We start from the raw sequence: 20,223 nt of genomic DNA, 5'->3' as shown, positions 1-20,223 counted from the left end.
TATTTAGTGAAACTCTCCTTACTGATACACTTTGTTTTAACTGCTGCTCTAAAAGCCTTTAGCAGTGTTGATAAATTTGTAGCACCAGGAATATTTCATTCCAACCCCAGGCTCTGGGAGACAAACATACAAAAAATAAACAGATAAGACTCTAATTGGAACAGTGCCAGAATGCCCAAATGCTTTTATGATAACGTTCTGGTTTGAAAGCAAAACCAGTGAGAGACTCTAAATCACAAATACAATTTATTGGAAAAAGGGAAAAAAAAGACAAAAATACATGTAGTGATACAAAAGGAAGACCACCGACAAAGTCAGAATACAACCTGACACCTCTTTGGCCAGTGTGCTGGTAGCAGTTTAAGTCCAAATTGGAGTGGCTGCAGTTCCCTTAGGAGGGCAGATGTGGTTGCTGTGTCTTCTCAGAAACCTGTGAAAAGGCTGTTTCTCTGTTTAGAAATTTTCAGTTTTATCCAGGTGGGAATGGATAGCTCCTCCCCCTGGGCGGAGCATCTCACAATGGGCTGATGTTATTCTGAGTCACGAGGTGTGTCCTTAATCACCTGTTAAACAGAACTGGCTCCTGGGGAGTGTTATCGCCCAGTCATGTGGCAAGACCTTGATGGGCCTATGAACAGGAGATAAGGAAAACTGCCCAGAGGCAACTGCTACTCCAATGATAATAGGAAACTTCTTGGTGCTCCAATCTTGGACAGACAAATAGCTAAAGCAGCAGTGAGAAAAGCCTGGTAATTTAGCAGTGCAAGATTTGGAAACAACTAAGGAAAGAAGGGACAGAGTAAGGGCTGAGGTACATTCTGAGGATGAAAATGCTGAAGTGTGACAGGTAAGCATAGATTTTGAGGTACTTTAGTATACTGGACATTGCATCAGACCTGGCATAACTGAGAGGCCCACCTGTGTGTGAGCAGGCACTGTACATCTTTTATTCCTTAAAATAACTTGTACATAAGAGCTACTAAGTCTTGAACATTTCAGTGTGTCTCTAAAAAGGCTGTTGCTAAAGGTGAAGAATAAATGCTGACAGAATTATTAGCTTCTACCATGAATTAAACAGGCCTGAATTGGTTTGTTGGGTTTTTTTGTTTTGTTTTGTTTTCAAATGGCATAATAAAAACTTCTTCCTTTACTAAGGTATTTGAAGTTATTTCATGTTTTCAGAGTATTTAGAGGGAAATAAAATGTGGTCTACCTGTATATCAGATGTGCACATACGTGGGATGGGTTGATAGACTCATAGTTTTGAGTATTTTGTTTCATACAATTAAATGTATGTGCACTTAACACAGAGATTACTGTTTTGATATGAGAAAGGAGAGCTGAAAATGTTGACAAGAAGTTAAATCTTAACCAAAAGCATTCAGACATATTGTCACAAGTCAGAAGAGAACTGTAATGCATGTTAGGATGAGTGGTGGCATAGTGCAAGACACTGGGAACACTGGAATCTTTCACAGTAACCATGACTTGAAAGGCATTCGCATTTTTTATGGTGTACTACAGTAGAGTGAGTTTAACTTTCCATCAATTCAGCATGCAGACAAACCTTTTGCAAGTATGCTTGCTTGACACAAGATCAGAGTTGGTTCTAGTTGAAGGTAAAGTATTCAGCTGATATTTAGGGAATATAGAGCATTTAACTAGATACGTTTATGCTGACTTTGTTGAATACACTGGAGACCTGAAAAACTACCACTCCTGCTGTGGTCACCTAGTGGAAAATGACTTATAATATCAAAACCTGCCCCCAGAAGCTGCAGAGCTTGCTTTTCTCCTTCCACTTCTCCATTTTCTCTTACATGATTCAGAGTAGTTAAAAGTGGACTTCCAGAACCCCTTCCTTATCACTTCTCTCTACCTTCTGTGTCCCAGTACTCCTTCCAATGGCAGTAGGCTCAGCCCCTGCCCACTGATGGAGAAATACTCAGTTTTAAAAAGAGGATAATCCTAACAATTCTGGTTAAGATGCAAAAAGTGCCAAGAAGTTGTGTTACAAAGGAGGCAACTTATTTTGGAAGATTTGTATAGCTCTACTTCGTTAGCAATATGACAAATTCCAGATGAAAGGAACAGCAGAAATTAAGTAATCATTTGTCATTTCATCATGGTTATATCTCCTCATTGTAATAATTTTAAAAGTACTGTGCTATGTTTAATTTAAGTTCATCAGATCTGACAACTTGGAAAAACTGAAAAAAAATGTTGTGTTTATGGTACCATGATGATGTGTTCTGAAATTAGTAATTTACTTTGAATTTGGTATATAGTGATAAAAACTAATTTTTTTTTTCAAAAAATACTAATCTTCAACACTAAAACGACTGATTTCTTATTTTGAAATTTATTTATTTTTATTTTAAAATATTGAACTATTGAATTGCTTCTAACCATTGAAATGTTAAGAAAAAATACTTTAATTTGTATTTTTAAATTTTAATTTCATTTGTAAATATTTTAAAATGAAAGCTTCAAAGCTTTTGGTGTATTTACTACAGAGCAGTAAACTAGATGCCAAACTCAGAGTAGCTTGTGATTCTGTACACATATACAGATACTGGTCTATACGAACTCATGAAATAGATTCATTGTAATAATTTGATAGGCAGCCTGCTCCAAGTTGCCATTTTGCAGAAAGCAACACCCTTTCACATAAGATAATACAACCTTCCCTTCAGAAGAACTGTGTGGCAAACATAAAGTATTTACCAGATTTAGTAACTTATTGAAGGACCTAGAGTTAATATCTGCACATTAATAACTACTTTAAAATAAACATAGTGTTAAAAGAATTTTTTTTTAAATATATATTATCAAAAGCAAGGAACCTGAGGAGTCAGATGACAGACAGCAATCTTGACTTGGAGATCTTTCCTAAAAGTGATTGAAATAGACATTTTTATAATTATACTCAGCCCAAAAATTGTATATTATGAGATACTGTTAAAGGAATGCTGGCTATTAATATATAAGCCTAAAAAAGCACCCTAGATGCTACTCAAACTTCACTAAGTTGACAACAAATTAAACTTTGATCTTGAAAGAAAAACTGTTCATTTGGAGTTAAATTCAGAAGGAGGAAAAAAAAAATTAATATAATGCAGTAAATAATTTCTTTCATGATGTAGAAAATTTATAAGCCTAGATACAGATAATATTTAAAATTCTGAAATAAATTAGTCAAATAGGTAAATAAGGTTTAAAATATCTGAATAATGTCCTTAAGTGGCACACTTCCCTGTCTAGTCATGTATTTGTTTTCTCATCAGACAAAAAATGTTAAATTGAATTCTTTATCAAGATCGTTCTAAATGCATAGAACAAACACACATGAACTATATGAACAAACTGTGATGAAGTAGTACAGGATTGGAAGAAAACCTGAAAGAATGGGGCAGACTATAAGAAAGCATTTAAGAATTTTTTAGTTCATTGGTTCTTGGACTAAATCTCTTTGGACACTTCTGATTTTCTTTTTTTTTCTCCAGCCAATAAAACATTGCCTTAAGCCTGTGTTGAAAATTTTCTCTCTGTAGTGATTATATTGAACTAAGTAATTACTTATAAAATGTTTGTCTATATTAGATGCACTTCTAAGTTTTTATCAATGCTTTAAATATCCTTATATTTATCAGAATTCTGCAAATATGATGCAAAATTAATTTCAATTTTTATAAATGAGATATGTCAAAATTGCTAATCTGTGTTTTATATTTTAGTGGTGGCACAATATTTTAACGATCTATATAGTAAAATTCCAACTCTTCACATTTTTCTTTTCTTTCTTTTCAGCTGTATCTTGTGGCATTCCTGAGTCCCCTGGGAATGGTTCAGTTATAGGTAATGAATTCACTTTGGGCAGTAGATTGATATATGAATGTAATGAGGGCTTCAAGCTAGAATCTAGTCAGCAAGCAACAGCAGTGTGTCAAGAAGATGGATTATGGAGCAACAAAGGGAGGCCACCTGTTTGCAAATGTAAGTGGGCATATATTTCTAAAGAATATTTCCCCACAGTTTTCTCAGGAAATTCTTCACTGCTGATATTTAGGTTTTACATACACATGTACCCTGAAATGGCCATTCAGGAATGAATCATCATTTAGCATGTAGTAAAGTAGAAGAGGCCTATAAATTTATTTAATTAAAAATTTTTTGTTTCATCTTATTCAAAATATCTGAATTTAAATTGTTATATAATTAAATTTCCTGTATATTTTCTTATTTTGAATAATATGCCCTTCACCATGATGAGTTACAATCAGCAATTATAATTTGGATTTTTTAATATAGCTTCTAAAGTAATAAAAGCAAAAATTATTTCTTAAAAGATTTGTGTAGATAATTAAGCTGGATAGGACTTCTTCAGTCTTTATTTCTGCCTCCTGTCAGGAACAAGCCAATATAGTGCAGACTTGTCTACTATATGGCTTAACCTCTCATTTGCATAGGGCAGCCACTTCTTCTCTCTGTCCTGCATCAAAGCAATAATTAACTGAGCCTGACTTCAACGTGACTTGAAATTCTGATTAGGACATACTCTCAGAGTTAATAATTGCTATAATACTATGCGTAAAAATTTTGAGAGTTAATTTAGGATCTTGATCTAATCAACAGCATATGTATGTGCCTTCCAGATTCTGAATTTGATAAGCACTTTTATTTTTTAAACAAGTAAAATTCAAGTCATTTTTAAAGAAATAGTAAAATGAGGCAAATACAAGAATTGTGAAGTTATACATGATTTTGAAAGCGTTTTCATTTATTTGAACCAATTAATAGCAAAAAATTATTAGAAAATATTTTTGAAAGTTAGTGTGAGAGAATTTCTAGGCATCCTTGACAGATGGTTTTTAAACCTTATTTTGAACACCCTCCTGAATACTCTCTTTCAGTAATTTACTTTCCTCCTTGCAGTTTTTCCTAGTATTTGTATAATCTGAAGCTTGTTTTCTGTAGTGTAAAGGCCTTATTTCATTTTGTATCCGTAGCGGAAAAATAGAAGTTACTTCATACTTCTTTTATTTTTGTTAATGTGTTTGAAAACTGTTATTTTTCAGTGTAGTGGGTTATCCTTAGTCATACCTCACCCAGCTGTTCACTTGCTTTCCCTTTTCAACCAGATGGGGAAAAAATGGGATGAAAACTCTCCTGGGTCAAGATAAGGAAAGAGTGAGGGCTCAGCTGGGAAAAAGTTAATTTAATGTATTGCCAATTAAAATAAGATGAAATAAGCTTTGGAAAATAACTGTTACAAAACATCAAAACAATGCTTTCCTCCCTCTTATTCCCAGGGTTGCCTTCATTCTGTTGGTTCTTTTCCTTACTCCAGCCAGGGCTCACCCCTGCCAGCACTTTGACTCCTGAAAGCAGTGCACTCATTCACCTTTTCTGTAGCAATAACTGTCTTACTGTGATTCTTTCTTACTCTTCCTTCCAACTTTTAAGACCAGTGATTCTCATTATTGTCCTCTGGACAATATCCAATTGATCTTCACCTTTCTTGAAGGGCAGTGCCTAAAACTGTACACAGCAATTCCACAGAGTACATAAAGAGGATTATTCAAAACCAGCTGTGATCACACAGACATGATGTGAATTCCAAGTTGTATACAGAGGGAAGGCAGTGCTTCAGTGATTTGGGGTGAGCTTCATTTTCAGAAAAAAAAATTGACAATGTACAAAGCACATAACTTGCATGATTAGTCAGCAAAAATGTTAACAGATTTATTTTTTTTTTTGAGGGAAGAGGCCAGATAAACTATCTAGGGATTAGATGTACTAAATTCATAACACAATATCTGCAGAAAAAAAAAAATTTAAAAGCTTGTATTATTGAAATATTCAAATTTACCCAATGACTACACTTTAAAATAATGCTTAATTACTAATATTTAGCACAACTTTCAACACTAAAAATTTTGTTTAGTATTTATAATAAACTAACAAAATATATAACATTTTCTTCTTTTCCTTGTCTTCTCTTTTCTTTTTTCTAAAAATTTATTGTTTGAAAAAGAATCCAATTACTCCTACATCTTGGCGTGCTAAATTAAAGTGCTAGTGATGTACATGACAATTTAAAATCAATATTTTCAGAATGAATTGCTATTCAGAGGGAAGCATGCTTTACCCAATATTTTTTACTTGCAAAGTGCAGAGAGCTTAGACAATCTGCATAACAACCTGGTTTTTTTCAGCATTGCTGCTGAAAGGATAGACATGTTTAGTCTCCAGAAACAGAAACATTTCTAACTTCATGGGAAGCAAACAAAGTACAGAAAGGTAAATGGTAAATAAATAGGTCCATTTTTATTCCCCTATCTGTTAAAATTAAGGTTGAAATCAGGGCATTTTGTTTTACAAAGCACCTCTGATAATATCATGCCTGAGGCAGATGTTTGAAAGGCCTTTCTTTTCATTAAAAGCATTTACATCAGATTTTAAGCATGAAAAATATGATTTGTGATGGTCATAGAGCAAGACACAGATGGATCATGGATATTAGGCTACTGAATTTAATTACAGAAAATGCAAAGCTATCTACTAAGAAAGCTTAATTGAATGACAAATATCTTGCTTCAGTTATTCTTCTTAGAGATCTTTAAAACATGGTGAAGGGAAGAGACTTCTCTATTGCTCTTCCATATAATCATAGAATCAGAAAATAGTTTGGGTTGGAAGGAACATTAAAGATCATCTAGTTCCAACCCCCCTGCCATGAACAGGAATACATTCCACTAGACCAGGTTGCTTATGGCCTCACCTAACCTGACTTTGGACACTTCAAGGAACTGGACATTTTCAGCCTCTCTGGGAAACCTGTTCCAGTGCCTCACCACTCTCATAGTGAAGAAATTCTAATCTAAACTTACTCTCTTTAAATTTGAAACTGTTCTTTTCCTATCACTACATGATCTTGTGAAAAGTCTCTCTCTAGCTCTCCTGTAGCTCCCTTAGGCACTGGAACGCTGCTCTAAGGTCTCCCAGGAGCCTAATTTTCTCCAGGCTGAATGCCACCAATTCCCTCAGCCTGTCATCATCAAGGTGCTCCAGCCCATTGATCATCTTTTTGGCCTTCTCTGTATTCACTCCAACAGGTCCGCATCCTTCTTTTGTTGGGGGCTCTAGAGCTGGACTCAGTGTTCCAGGTGGGTCTCACAAGAGCAGAACAGAGGGGTTAAATCATCTCTCTCAACCTCCTGGTCACACTTCTTTCAATGCAGCCCAGAGTACATTTGGCCTTCTGGACTGCAAGTGCACATTACTCACTCGTGTCAAGCTTCTCATCAACCAACACCCCAAGTCCTTCTCCTCAGGGCTCCTCCCAATTTACTCTGTGCCCAGCCTGTACTCATGTTTCAGATTGCCCTGACCCGTGGGTAGGACCTTGCACTTGGTCCTATTGGACTTCACAAGGGTCATCATTATCCACTGGTTTGTTTACTTTTCAAATCTGTGTCTCGCTGGCCTTTGTTCTTACTGCTTTCCTTTTCATAGAAGTATGTGGATGCGTAACCTAGAATACTGAGTTTATGGTTCATTTTTCTAACATATTAATTGGCTAAGATAGTCCCTGTAACTGCATAACTTCATTGCTCTTTTTCACTATTCCTTTAATACATTTATTCAAAAATTTAAATCAGGTCCTTGATTGGTTTATGCTAATTCATCTAACATCAAATATTTTAAGGAACAGCTAGTGTCACTTTTCTGTAATCTTTGTATTGCAGATTTTGCTGTAGATGTTTTTTTTTGAAGGTGTAGTGTGCTAAGCTGTAACAATGATGGTTCAGACATATTTTTTCTATAAATAAATTGAAAAATAATTATAAATTTTATAATTTATGAGTTTATAAAATTAGCTTTTAAAATAATTTTTAATATGTTTGGAAAATATCTAGTTATAGAACTAAGAATCATAAGGAGTTCTGAAATAAAACATTACTTGTAGTTTAAATACAAAACCAAATTTGCTAAGAGAAACAGACAAAGATTCACATCAATTCATCGTAAGTATTTTTTTAAGTATTTTGTCAGCATTTGGTATGTAACATAGAGTACTTATTCAATTAAATGTACTAAAAGAGTTCATACATTTAGCAATTTTTAATTAGTCCAGATACATTAGACTGATAACAGATTAGCTTGATATAGTTGAATGGATTGACAGCCTGATGCTGAATACCACATGATCCTTTTGTTTATCTGTTTTGTGGTTTTGAAGTCTTTCCTGTTTGAATATACTGACCAACACAAACAGTTTAATTTCCTTTGTATCAGCATACTGAGACTATCAACTTGCTTAAGTGATCCTATTTTGTTCTGGGGTCTTTGTTCATAGATTCTGTGATGCATAGGATTACTTGGTTTCCTACTGTCTTCTAATTTTACTACTTGTGAATTTAAAGCACACTACTCTCTCAGATATAATGCATGACTTCACCTTAATGTTGTTCATATTTTTAAGCTAATACTGAAGATACTCAAAAGGTTATATTCGAAAAATGTAGGTCACATTACTGCATTAAGTTCACCAGGTAGTAAGTCCAAAATGCCATTTTCCATTTTTGTGGTTGCTAACTCCCAGTTGAAGAATGGCAATTAAGTATCATGTGCTCCTTGCACATGATAAATAATAAGTATTACTTATTAATAAAAAATATTTCAAAATAATAATAGCAAGTATTACTAAATAGCAAGTTCTTGTAATTGAGATATTTTTCCATCATGAACATTATACTTCTTCTTCTTTGAAAAAGATAATTGCACTCAGAGTCACAATACTCAAGATACTCTTGAAGAGTAACCTTCAGATGTTTTTCAACACTTCTCAAAATAAGCTTTTACATGAATATTATTTTGCACTTTTGATATTCAGAGCAGTGAAGGAGTAAAATTTTTCACTGAAGTGAGACTGATAGGCCTGTAGTTTCCTTCTTCTTGCCTTTCTTAATGAAGGAATACACCTTCCTTTTTTGCCTTATTTCCAAGAGGAGATCCTTGTTCAGCCAAGCCAGCCTTTTGTCTCACCTGCTTGACTTTAGACATTCCTGTGCCCTCAGGGAGGCAAAGCTTAAAAAATGACCAGATGAATCCCAACACCTGCAAAGATATTTTCCATGGGGATTTTACTTACTAGTTTCCTGAGAAGTTTGAAATCTGCACTCCTCACTCCAGAGTTGAGGTTTTGCTGGCACTTTTCCTCTTTTCAACAGAAATTTTAAACTCAGCAGCTTTAGCATCGCTGCGGCCAAGACGGTCACCGAGCTCCACTTCACTTATGAGATCTTCCCTGTTGACAAGCAATAGATCAAGGAGGGCATCTCTCTTATGATCTTTTCCATATTTTTAGGAATCTTCTGCTCTGGGTTGTAGCACACCATCTGTGTGGTTCTCCCAGATAATTTCTGGTAAGTTGAAGTCCCCTATAAGGACAAGACCAGTTGATTTTGAAGTGTCCCTTAGCTGCAAAAAGAATAATTTGTTGGCATCATCATCCTAGCTGTAGGTCTACAGTAGGCTTCCACAATGGCATTCACATGATTTGTTTGTCCCTTGATTCTTATCCAGAAACTCTCAACTGAGTCATTGCCAACAGAGAACTCCATCTATTCTAACCCTTCTATTAAATCAGTGCCACCCCCACTCCACCTGTTGCTTTTTCTGCCCTGCCTTATCCCTCCTAAAGAGCCTGTCACCATCTAAAAGGGCACTCCAGTCGCAGGGCTCATCCCACTGGTGTCACCATCTAAAAGGGCACTGCAGTCGCAGGGCTCATCCCACTGGGTTTAATTTATGCCAATGATATCAGATTGGGACTGGGGCAAAGCTTCCAGCTCATTTTGTTTTACTTGTGCTGTGCATGTGTAGAAACATTTAAGTCTGATACTTTGTAACCAGCACCTTGTGAAGCACACTGAGAGATTGGTGCTTTTTTCCTCAAGTTTTAGCACACCGTACCATCACTTCTCATTGCCAAGCCTGGTATTTTCCCAAAATACTTTAACTCACTGTCAGTGAGCCCCACTAGCACCTGTGCTAGAGCTCTTTCTCCCCTCTGAGAAAGGTGCATCCTGTCAGATGCCAGTAGACCAGGTGTTAAGTAGATCATACCATGGTCAACAAACCCCAAATTTTTCCACTTACACCAGCCTCAAAGCCACACATTGACCTGACAGATCTGCCTATTTGAGCTTCATAAAAATTCTTTTTTATGGTAATTACAGGTCAGTATGGATTCTCTGGTTTTGAGTCTATTCAGAATTCTCAATATATGGAGATTGTCACGTCATTAAAATAGATAAGCTTAAGCATTATTTTAAATTATAATTATATTTTCTGACCTGTATTTTAATGTAAATAAATGTTATTTGTAAAATGTATTATAAAAATGCCTGGAGAAGTAAGAGAACTTATTCCCACCCACAAGAATTGAGATAATTCCTTACAGAGTTTCATCTATGTAAATGAGAATTTAAATAGTGCCCAGACCATCAATTTCCATGAGACTGATCATAAAGGCAAGTTAATACACTCATTCACAAACCATGTGCACAAAATCAAGCATCTGTTAATAGTCACTTTTGTTTCTTGAAGGATGAGGAATTTGATAAATCAAAATCAGTCCCTGTAAAATTAAATTTTTTCAAGCAGCAGGTTTAGTTGATTACATCAACACACCCTAGAAGTGTATTCTGTATTGAGGAACATCTTTAATTAGAAATCAAACATTTATGAATTAGAAACTGATAGTTTTTTGTAAAGTGTGCTTGTAAATTTAAGTGTATCTATATATAAAGAATAAATTGCATACTGACCTCAGTATGTAGAGGTAACTTCTATGCACCTTCATATTATGAAATAGCTGAGCCTGTTTTGAGATGTCCTGTGGTTAATTCTAAAATTTTTGCTATGGGACTAAACAAGAAGCTTGCTTTCATATTTGAAAGAACCAATAAAATTACTGTTTGGAAGGAGGAGTGATAAAAAGGTTTAAGTTGATAGGAATTAAGTTCCTATTTAGAATATGTTTTTTTTTTCTGAAAGACCTATATGAGTTTCACTACAAGGTGTTAAGCAGAGTGCTTCAATATGCATATTTAATTTAACAAGTACAGAAAAATGTTTATTGGTTGGTAGTTCATAGTCTTTCCATAGCTATGAAACAATTTAGTATTAATACCAAAATAAACTAAATTAGGAAGTAGGAAGTCCTCTATTAACCTGGGATACCATTCTTCAATAGTCAAAATATTGTTTTAAAGGCCAAAGTGATGACCTATTAAGTTTCCAAGTGATTGTACACTGATAATCCTTCCTAAGACATACAAAAATAATTATAGGAAAATATTCTACAATTTCAGCTCAATATAACATTAGAACCTGTCATTTGGAAGTTCTTCAAATTATTTCTCCTTTATAAATTCTTACTCATCTTCACAGATATACTGTGTTCAGTTCTGATTTTCCTGGATGCCAAAATTTGCCATAAGTAAGATAACTATTGGAAAAAGGTAGATGTATAGTTATAACATTAACATCTACATTTTTACAAGTATTTTGATTCTATCACTTTCCCTTTAGTTCAGTGATTGCCTTAACTAATCTCTTCCATCACACATTCATACTTGTGATAAAACCTCTTTATACCACTCAGCAGCCTGAAGTCTACAGAATATGTAATTATTAATTTATGTATTTTTTGCCAGCTTGGTAGTCTTTTTCCTTGTGGCATGGTATGAATTTATTGTAGCATAAATGAGAACCGCGGTCTTCTTTTTATTGCTTCGTTTGGGATTTTTACACTTGCTCCTAATGCTTTTGTCTTCCACTGAGCAACATATGAAGAAACTAAATTTATGCTGTTGGTTGGTTGATTTTCTTTGGAAAGTATAGCTTTTCTCAATTGTTTCTGGGCTAGTTATTATTCCTAAAGTATTCACTTAGTGAATCTCACTTAGTGACATAAACAGTCAATAATTCATCTAGACTTTGTCTATAGCAGGAAAATTCTGAATAACATGGTAAAAGATAACAAATACAGCTAGTTTAAATAGTCATAAATATTTTCATAATGCTAGTCTAGAGTCATAGGTACATTAAGATAGAATTCTATGTCAATATCATAAATATTTTAAGAATTCTGAGGACTTAGATTGCAGAGCATCAAATTGAAACTGAAAAAAGAACATAAATTATACTTACTGTCTGTAGTCAGTAACTGCATTCTCTAACAAAATACAAAATATTAAAAACAACACAACTGAAATAACTCTAAAAAAATGATGACATTTAGGAAGATTTTTAAAGTCTTCTAAACTGGAATGAAATTATTTTCCTGTATACCCACAATATATGGTTTTATAGTGATTAGCATTTCACTGTGTGCTAGCAGCTTTATGGCAAACTGTCTTAAGAACTTCAAGATTTGCAAACATTACATAGCAATATTTGCTTTCCCTTTTATATCCACCATAGTCTCTGATGTGTTTTGTCTCTGAAATCTTTGAATAAATCTCATTAGAGAGTATAACTGTATGTCATTGTTCCACTATGTCCACTAAATGAAAATACGCTACAAACTCCAGTTCAATTTGTAATACTCACTTTGAGTTCTATTTTTCTTTGAACTTATAGTTCCAAAATGACTATGGTATTTTAAGTCTCAGATTGCAAAATATCTGCCAGCAAGGCTAGGCATTCACTTATAAAGAAATATAGGGGCAGAATGCTAATATGTACATGTCCTTTCTTCACAGCTGTAACCTGCCCCAGCATAGAGACTCTTCTGTCAGAACATGTTGTCTGGAGACTGATTTCTGGGTCACTGAATGAGTATGGAGCTCAAGTCATGCTCAGCTGCAGTCCTGGATATTATTTATTGGGTCAAAGACTCATACAGTGCAGGACTAATGGAACCTGGAGTGTAGGCAATGAAAGGCCATCTTGTAAGGGTAAGGCACATACTTGTTTACAGAATATCCTATGCTTTCTAATACATATATTTTCTTTTGTAAATGAAGGCTTATTAAACTATTTTTCTCTCACATTCCAATAAGTAAGAAAGTGTGACATTTTCATTAACTTGAAATTAATTTATTCCAACTCCTTAGGTGTTAAGTACAATGTGTTTCATAATAAGAACCAATGATGTACCATCAACATATCAATTCGTATGTATTCTACTAGGTAATGCATAAATATGTAGAAAGTACTAGGAGAGAATGTTATTACTTTAGAATATTCCAGATTAGAGTTAGATTAGAAGATTATATTGCTTTGACCTCTTGGGTGAAATATTAAAACTGTACTGTTGGAGAAACATTCATATGAGCTTTTATAGTGTCTTCATACAAAAATGCCATAAATTACATCAATCCTGACTTTGGATGTTTAAAGATTTAGGGAACTTTGGCAATCTCAGTGGAATCATACAGACTGCAATGGTTACAGTGCCTGTCTTAATAAATTTCTCCAAAAATTCTTTCTTTTTTTTAAAATAAATATTTTTTTAATTCTGATTACTGCATTTGTGTCTATTTTTGTTCACACAGACTAAAAAAAAATAGTAGTTTTGATATGCTGTTTAATATCCAGCTACTGTTCAGCTGCTAACAAGTCTTTGAAAAGATAGTTCTTGCCCACCCTCTACAATTACAAAAAATGTATGTGAGTAAAAAATGGGATGATCCACATGAGATACAGTTAACCAAAAGAAAAGTATTAGAAACACATGGAGTTGCTGATTGAAGAGATATTAATTTATAAGTTAATTTATAAGAAAGGTATATTGTTTTGCCCTCTACTAGAGGACTGATAACGATTTAATTATAGGAAACTTCATCCACCAAGATATATTCAGTAATATTTCCATTGGAGCTGGATCATTAAGATGCAGAAACACATTGCAAAGTATTTTTCTGGAGTCTACAGTTTACTTTCCCTTCAAAAAAGTTTCATTTATTTTTTTAACATAAATGTAATTAATATTCAGTATTAAAGTTAGAAATTATACTGTTAGGCTAAACCCCAAATTATATGAATGTGACTTGATTGTAGTCAAAATGAGTCTTACTAATCTCTAGGCACATTATGTATATAAGAAACTATGATAATATATTTTCTGATTATGACTGAGTTAGTTAACAGAACGGTAGCTGGTACTTGATTTCATTCAAATTCTAACCAATTTCATGTTGTTTTATATAGTGAACATTTTAAAATATTTAAGAGTGAGGCCTTGGGATTTCAAGTAGGAAGTTTAGCTGTGATCAAGATGCTAGTGAAAGTAAACATATGGTTTATACTAATATATAAATACAGTTGAAGCTCTTGAAACATTGGCCTGCATCTTAAATTACAATACATATATGTACACTCTTCTAGAAAAAAAAGAAATGACAGAATAGTTTTAACTAAATTAGAGTTTGATACATTCTTGAAAGACAATTTTTCATGTGGTGTGCAATAGCTGTGGGTTGCAGCTACAGATGCTACAGAAAGTTTCTCTGATAATTGGTCAAACCTAGTCTTTGGCAAAACCAGATGATTTATTGTTTTAGCAAGCAGACTATATGCTATATACTTATGAATAGTAGTAAGAAATAAGAAAAAAGACAGTTCATAAAAATTCAGAGTCCTAAATGTTAAAAAGATTTTTAATACTTTAAACTGACACGACATTTAAAACAGCCAGGGAAAGTGTATTTGAGAAGTAGCCATGGATATGAATATATGGACTATAACCACAACCTTCTCAGGAATTCATGTAATTCCCTTGCTTGAGAACTAGATATATGCATTGACTGCTGTCAAGATATGCAAGTATCCCAAAGCACTTTTAGTTTTAGAACATATGTTTCAATATCAAGCATAACTTTAAGCCCTTTTCATGGAATAAAACTCTTGTATTTATTCCTATTACATATACTTTTTAAGAAAACACAAGGTGATGAATTGTGTTCCAGACAAAAAATTATGAAAAGCATTTTCTTATTTCAGTATGTTCTATTTCTCTTTTTTTTTTTTTTTTTTTCCTAGTTATCTCCTGTGGTGGTCTTCCATCTCCACCAAATGGAAATAAGATTGGAACCTTAACAGTGTATGGAGCTACTGCAATATTCACTTGTAACACAGGATACACATTAGTTGGTTCTCATGTGAGAGAGTGCTTGGCAAATGGTCTCTGGAGTGGTACTGAAACCCAATGCCTAGGTAAAACGCCCACATTTTTTTTCTTTGTTTTGTTCTGTCTTAAAAGTATCAATAACTAGATTTCAGCTCTTGTCAAGCAAAATTTTTGAATCAATGAAAAATAAAGGTACCTTAAATATGGTAATATTATGTCCTGAATATGATTTTGTGTTATTCTATAGGCATATATCTTTTCATTAGACATAAAATTACCTTTTATTGTTATAATGCTTTTCAAACCAGTATGATTTCTTAAGTGACTCAAATAATCGCCCACATTCACAGCACTCTTCTTTGTGGAGCAGGGTGATGAAACTAAGCTTCAAGATAAGCTTCAATTAAGACTATTCTTGAGCGTTCAGCATATTAACCATTTGGTCAAGGGAAGCAGACAAGATACAGTCAAATACAAAATAAAATCAAGACTCTTTCAAAACCTGAGACTGATACAATTTGGACATGAATTCTCACCCTGACTCCTGCTCTTTTCAGATCCACTCATATAGGTTCTGCTAATAAGCAGATATTAGCTAAACTGCTAATACAGACATAAGGAAAAGATTCTCTTTTTGAGTAACATTTGAGGCTCAGCAGTGGGTTTATTCTTGGTTGTGAACAGGATATTTATTTCTGGAATCTGTTATTTGCTTTATCTGCTCTCATTTTGCAGATTTTCTTCTTGCCTTATAGTTGAATGTACTCGTTTGGTCTCAGGAAAGGAGGAATTCTGCTTTCCTCTTCAGAGCTCAACCTCACATAAAAAAGCATCTTTCTTCTCTGGTGTCTCATGATGTCATTTTAGCAGAGCACATAGCGTCCAGTGCTTATCTTTATATTCAGGTGTACGTGGGAATGTCCAAGCACCTCTACTGGGTGGAGGGGGAGTTTTACAGTGGATCTGCTGCAAAACTGTGGGTCATGTGGTGAAAGGCCTCAGAAATGAGTCTGTGGGCTGTGGTCTCCCTGTGCTGGACCTAGACAGAGCTGATACTTAGCACAGCTGCTGAGTTGGCTTTCCTCATGGACACATTCTTGTCCCCAGGCTTGTTTACTTCTTAGACCCGAGATAATTGGGCAATAGAAGCACCTTTATCTTATCGCAAGCTCCTGTCAGGTGGCTTAACTTTGTGTCCATATTTCCAGGAATTTGCAGAGGCTTATTCGGTAGGGGGGAAAGTTTGGTGACCACACATGAGCAGTGGCTTCTTTATACAGCTTGCCATGGTGGGCAAAGTCCTACAGTGATCTTAGCAGTGTTTGAGCCATTAACATCTCAATTTCTCACAGATACTAGGCTGCAGCAGAAAGAAAAATAGACAGATTATTATCAGAAAAAAATATTGCACAGAATCATGTAATTCAGATCAGAATTAAGATTTTATAACCTTTTGTTAAGTAATCCTGATTGACTCCATCATTTTGCAGCAGGAATGTAGTTTGATTTTTTTGAATACACTTTTGTAGTATGATGTCTCTTAATCATGGAGTGGTCAGAAGTAGTGACCATCATCTCAAAGAACTAACCTAACTTCTAATGGCCAGTTCATTATTAGTGACTTCCCAGCAACATGCACTTGTTTCCAGCAAATTTTATGGAAATGAAGAACACTCCTCTGGCTTGTTATATTTTCACATCTGATTGTTGAATTTGAAATATGCTGTATTGAGAAAGATATCATTTTGATGCAGGAAATAAGCATAGGATATAGGCATAAGCATAGGTATTTCTTTTGATATTTAGAACAGGAAAGAAGAAAAATAAACTTTTTTTACCTAGGAAAAAATTTGCACTGAGGTGCTGCTTAGGGGAATGTTATGATTCAGCATTACTTTTTCACATGCGTAAGTTGCACAGCAGAAGTGTACAGAAAGTTTGTATCTAAAAACACATCAGCCATCTACTGGTGTCAGCCTGTCCCTGGACTGAGGCTGACTGACATATAAATATGTTGGAACTGCAGCTGTGAAGATCCAACAGCCCAAAACTTGTATGTATGTGTAAGTGTTTTCCACAACCTCTTCTTCTGTTCTGAACATGCAAACTCTATTGCAAAAATAAAAGAGGTATTATCCCTGTAGGTTCTTCCAGTGTGTTACACCACTCATTTTCAGGGTATTGCCTGACACCTGCATGTAATGAATGCAAACATAAAGATATGTATTAATTTTCATTCCGTTTGAATAACCTGAAATACCACTTTGTAATCTGATTAATAATAACAGCATTTAGTATGTATGTACTTCTTTTCTATTTTGAAAGGCTATATGCAGGATAATGTGGCTGCCAACATATGCAAACTAAACAATACGCCAGTTTCAATAGACTCTGTGTGTATTATAAATTGCTCTTGTGCATGAAAGACTGGAAAAGAGGTTTTTATTCCTTCTATTCTGACTATTGAGAAACAATGTTTACAACTGAACATCCCAGAAGATTAACTGTCTATGGTAGTCATAAGTTTAGATTCAAATAGTGTAGAGATGGAGAAGAATTTTCAGTCCATGTCTTACATATATATATATATATATGTATGTATGTATCTATATATATATATATTACACATATAGAACAATTTAGAAACAATACCTAGTGAAACTTTTAACTCTTTGGGAAACAGTTAATAAGGTTATTAGATCTCATATGTAGGAAAGGCTGTGTCTATATTCAGCTTGAATTTACTTTATATTAAATAATCCTTTTATTTTCCAGGAGTAGTTTGGTGCTGTATTTTTTCTAATTCAGTTTTTTACAAATCCCCATTGAAATTGGTAGAGATTACTATTATTTCCTTATAGCTAATAACTTTTTCTTTTTTCCCACCTGATTATCTGCATTCTACATTTCAAATAATTTTTACAGATCTATTCCCACTTGTAATAAACACAGAGATCTCTTGCAGGAATTATTACTGTAGTAAAACATTGCTTGCTTTATGATACTCTCCAAATATTTTTCTAAAGCTTTAGATGGACTTAAGTTTCTATTTGATTGAGTTCATTGTTGAATGAAGCCCTATGCTTAGAACTGTTAAAATGCATGGATCTACCTCACCAGATAAAAAAGATCACATTTAGAGCTGGCAGGTTAAACACTACTTAGTCCTTGCCATTTCAAAATCAGACAGGCTGTATAGTTCTAAAAATATTATACAGCTTTGAGTGTGAAAGTTTAAATTTGAGTTACCCCATACATGCTGCAGAAAGTTTTATTTCTGCTAATAAGCCCCTGGCTGTCTTTATTACATTGTTTCACATAACGTATATTAATACCATGTTCTTCAGACACTTAATTTAGATGCAATTAAGAATACAATCCAAGGTCAATGGAACTATGTAGGCTCCTCCAGAGAGCAATTCGGGAAAGGTAAATTCTTACATTTTAAAGCTAGATTATGTGAATACTGCTAATTGAATATTCCTAAATTTCAAAGACAAAATGCCTCAAATTTATTTCAGAAGTGCCTTTAAGACTCACCTGAAGCCTGTGAAAATCAGAAGGCAAACACGGAGGGAACTCTAAATGAGTCTTTCCATTTCAAAGGATTCATAATGAGTTAAAGATGCTTTTTATCTATACAGTACCTACATTAATATAATTCAAGACAGCTATAGATGAAAATAGATATCACTTGATGTTACCCAATGATAGGTGTAAAATGAATTTATTAGGTTAAAATTTAATTTATTAGATTTCAGGTTAAATGGGTACACTAATTTCTGTATCTTAGGAAAGGGTTTGTCAATTCCTTATTATTTGTCTCTAAAGAAAGCTAAAACCAGGGGCCATAGTTAATGAGTCTAAGGCTCAATTTAAGACCTAAGTCTTCAGTTTTTTTAACATTACATGTATTTTTGTGTTAGTTATACAAGCATAAATATGAATTGGTATGCAAGATTTCTTTCAGTTTCACTCACTTACACACACCGTTAATAATATGTCTCTTTTCCTTTTTTCCTTCCAAGAATATTTGCAACTCTATGTCACAAAACCTATGTGTTTTTATGCATGCTTTGTGTGTATGGCTGACCATAGGTTCATACAGGTCACAGGACACATTGGAAGCATTTAAATTTGCCTTACTCCATCTGCAAAATCATTGGCACTTAATTATGCATCAGTGTATTTTCCTGAAAAGATGTTTTTACTCCTTCCAGGGGCAAGACTACATGTAAATAAGTCAATGAGATATTAAAAATCTAAAGTTGAATATAATCTACTCCATTCCATCTTTTAATTATATGATCTATATAATGCCTTAGATATATCAGTATGAAAATATGCTGCTGCAGACAATGGTTGTGTAAAAATATCTAATCCATTAATTGATAACTCATAAGTAAATTGCAGTATAATATTACTATATTGGCTTATATTTGAAATTCTTACTGAAATAAAATATAATTATTTGTATCTTGCTTTCCAGATGTTTTAGAATAAAACTGTTGAACCAACCTTGATGCACTTGAACAATTTTGTAAATTCTTGAGGGCATATTTTGCTAAAAAATCCCCTCACAGCCTACTTAATTTTCTTTAATTTTAGTTGATGAGAAAATTACATACATTTTGTGTCATTGCAGTGCTCTTTCAGTTTTTGATATGTTGGAATAGTTAATTTAAATGAGTCAAAAATCCCTGAAAAAAATCATTAAATACAATAGGTGGAATGATCTGTAAATGAAATGACTCACATAATAAGTCTAGAAACTTGTTAAATCCCCATTTAAGAGAAATGCATGATATTTTTCTTTATGCCATGTGGCACATTTCATCTATCTTTCTTCTTGAAATTCCCTGTGGTCTTGTGTTTGTCTCCTGTGCAGCTACTGCTTTTCAATTCTTTACTATTTAAAGCTAGAAAATGAAAAAAACCCAAATGTATTCCTTTCTATTTCACATCATTCCCTAGGAAAAAAATAGGGAGAAAATATTAGGAACTAATTTCTAGGCATAGAGAAAATAAGAAAATAATTGGTAACATGCAGGAGGAAGATTGAAAAGCAAACCTTG

At 33.9% G+C, this 20,223-nt stretch overlaps 1 protein-coding gene across 3 annotated transcripts in view; it reads left to right on the top strand.

Moving 5' to 3' along the window:
- The window catches only part of CSMD1 (CUB and Sushi multiple domains 1), a 1,051,612-nt gene that overhangs the window by 976,022 nt on the left and 55,367 nt on the right, over nucleotides 1-20,223 (top strand). For all 3 annotated transcript variants that reach the window (XM_031504428.3, XM_021551131.3, XM_085576363.1), the window contains 3 exons: nucleotides 3,811-3,996; nucleotides 12,780-12,974; nucleotides 15,061-15,234. In XM_031504428.3, coding sequence (XP_031360288.2) covers nucleotides 3,811-3,996; nucleotides 12,780-12,974; nucleotides 15,061-15,234 — 555 coding nt within the window. The remainder of the gene's footprint in view (nucleotides 1-3,810; nucleotides 3,997-12,779; nucleotides 12,975-15,060; nucleotides 15,235-20,223) is intronic.

This window comes from Lonchura striata, chromosome 3 (assembly GCF_050655825.1).
Source record: "Lonchura striata isolate lonStrDom1 chromosome 3, ASM5065582v1, whole genome shotgun sequence".
Lineage (NCBI taxonomy): Eukaryota > Metazoa > Chordata > Aves > Passeriformes > Estrildidae > Lonchura > Lonchura striata.
Note: the sequence above shows the minus strand (reverse complement) of the source record. Positions and strands in the feature narration are given on the sequence as shown.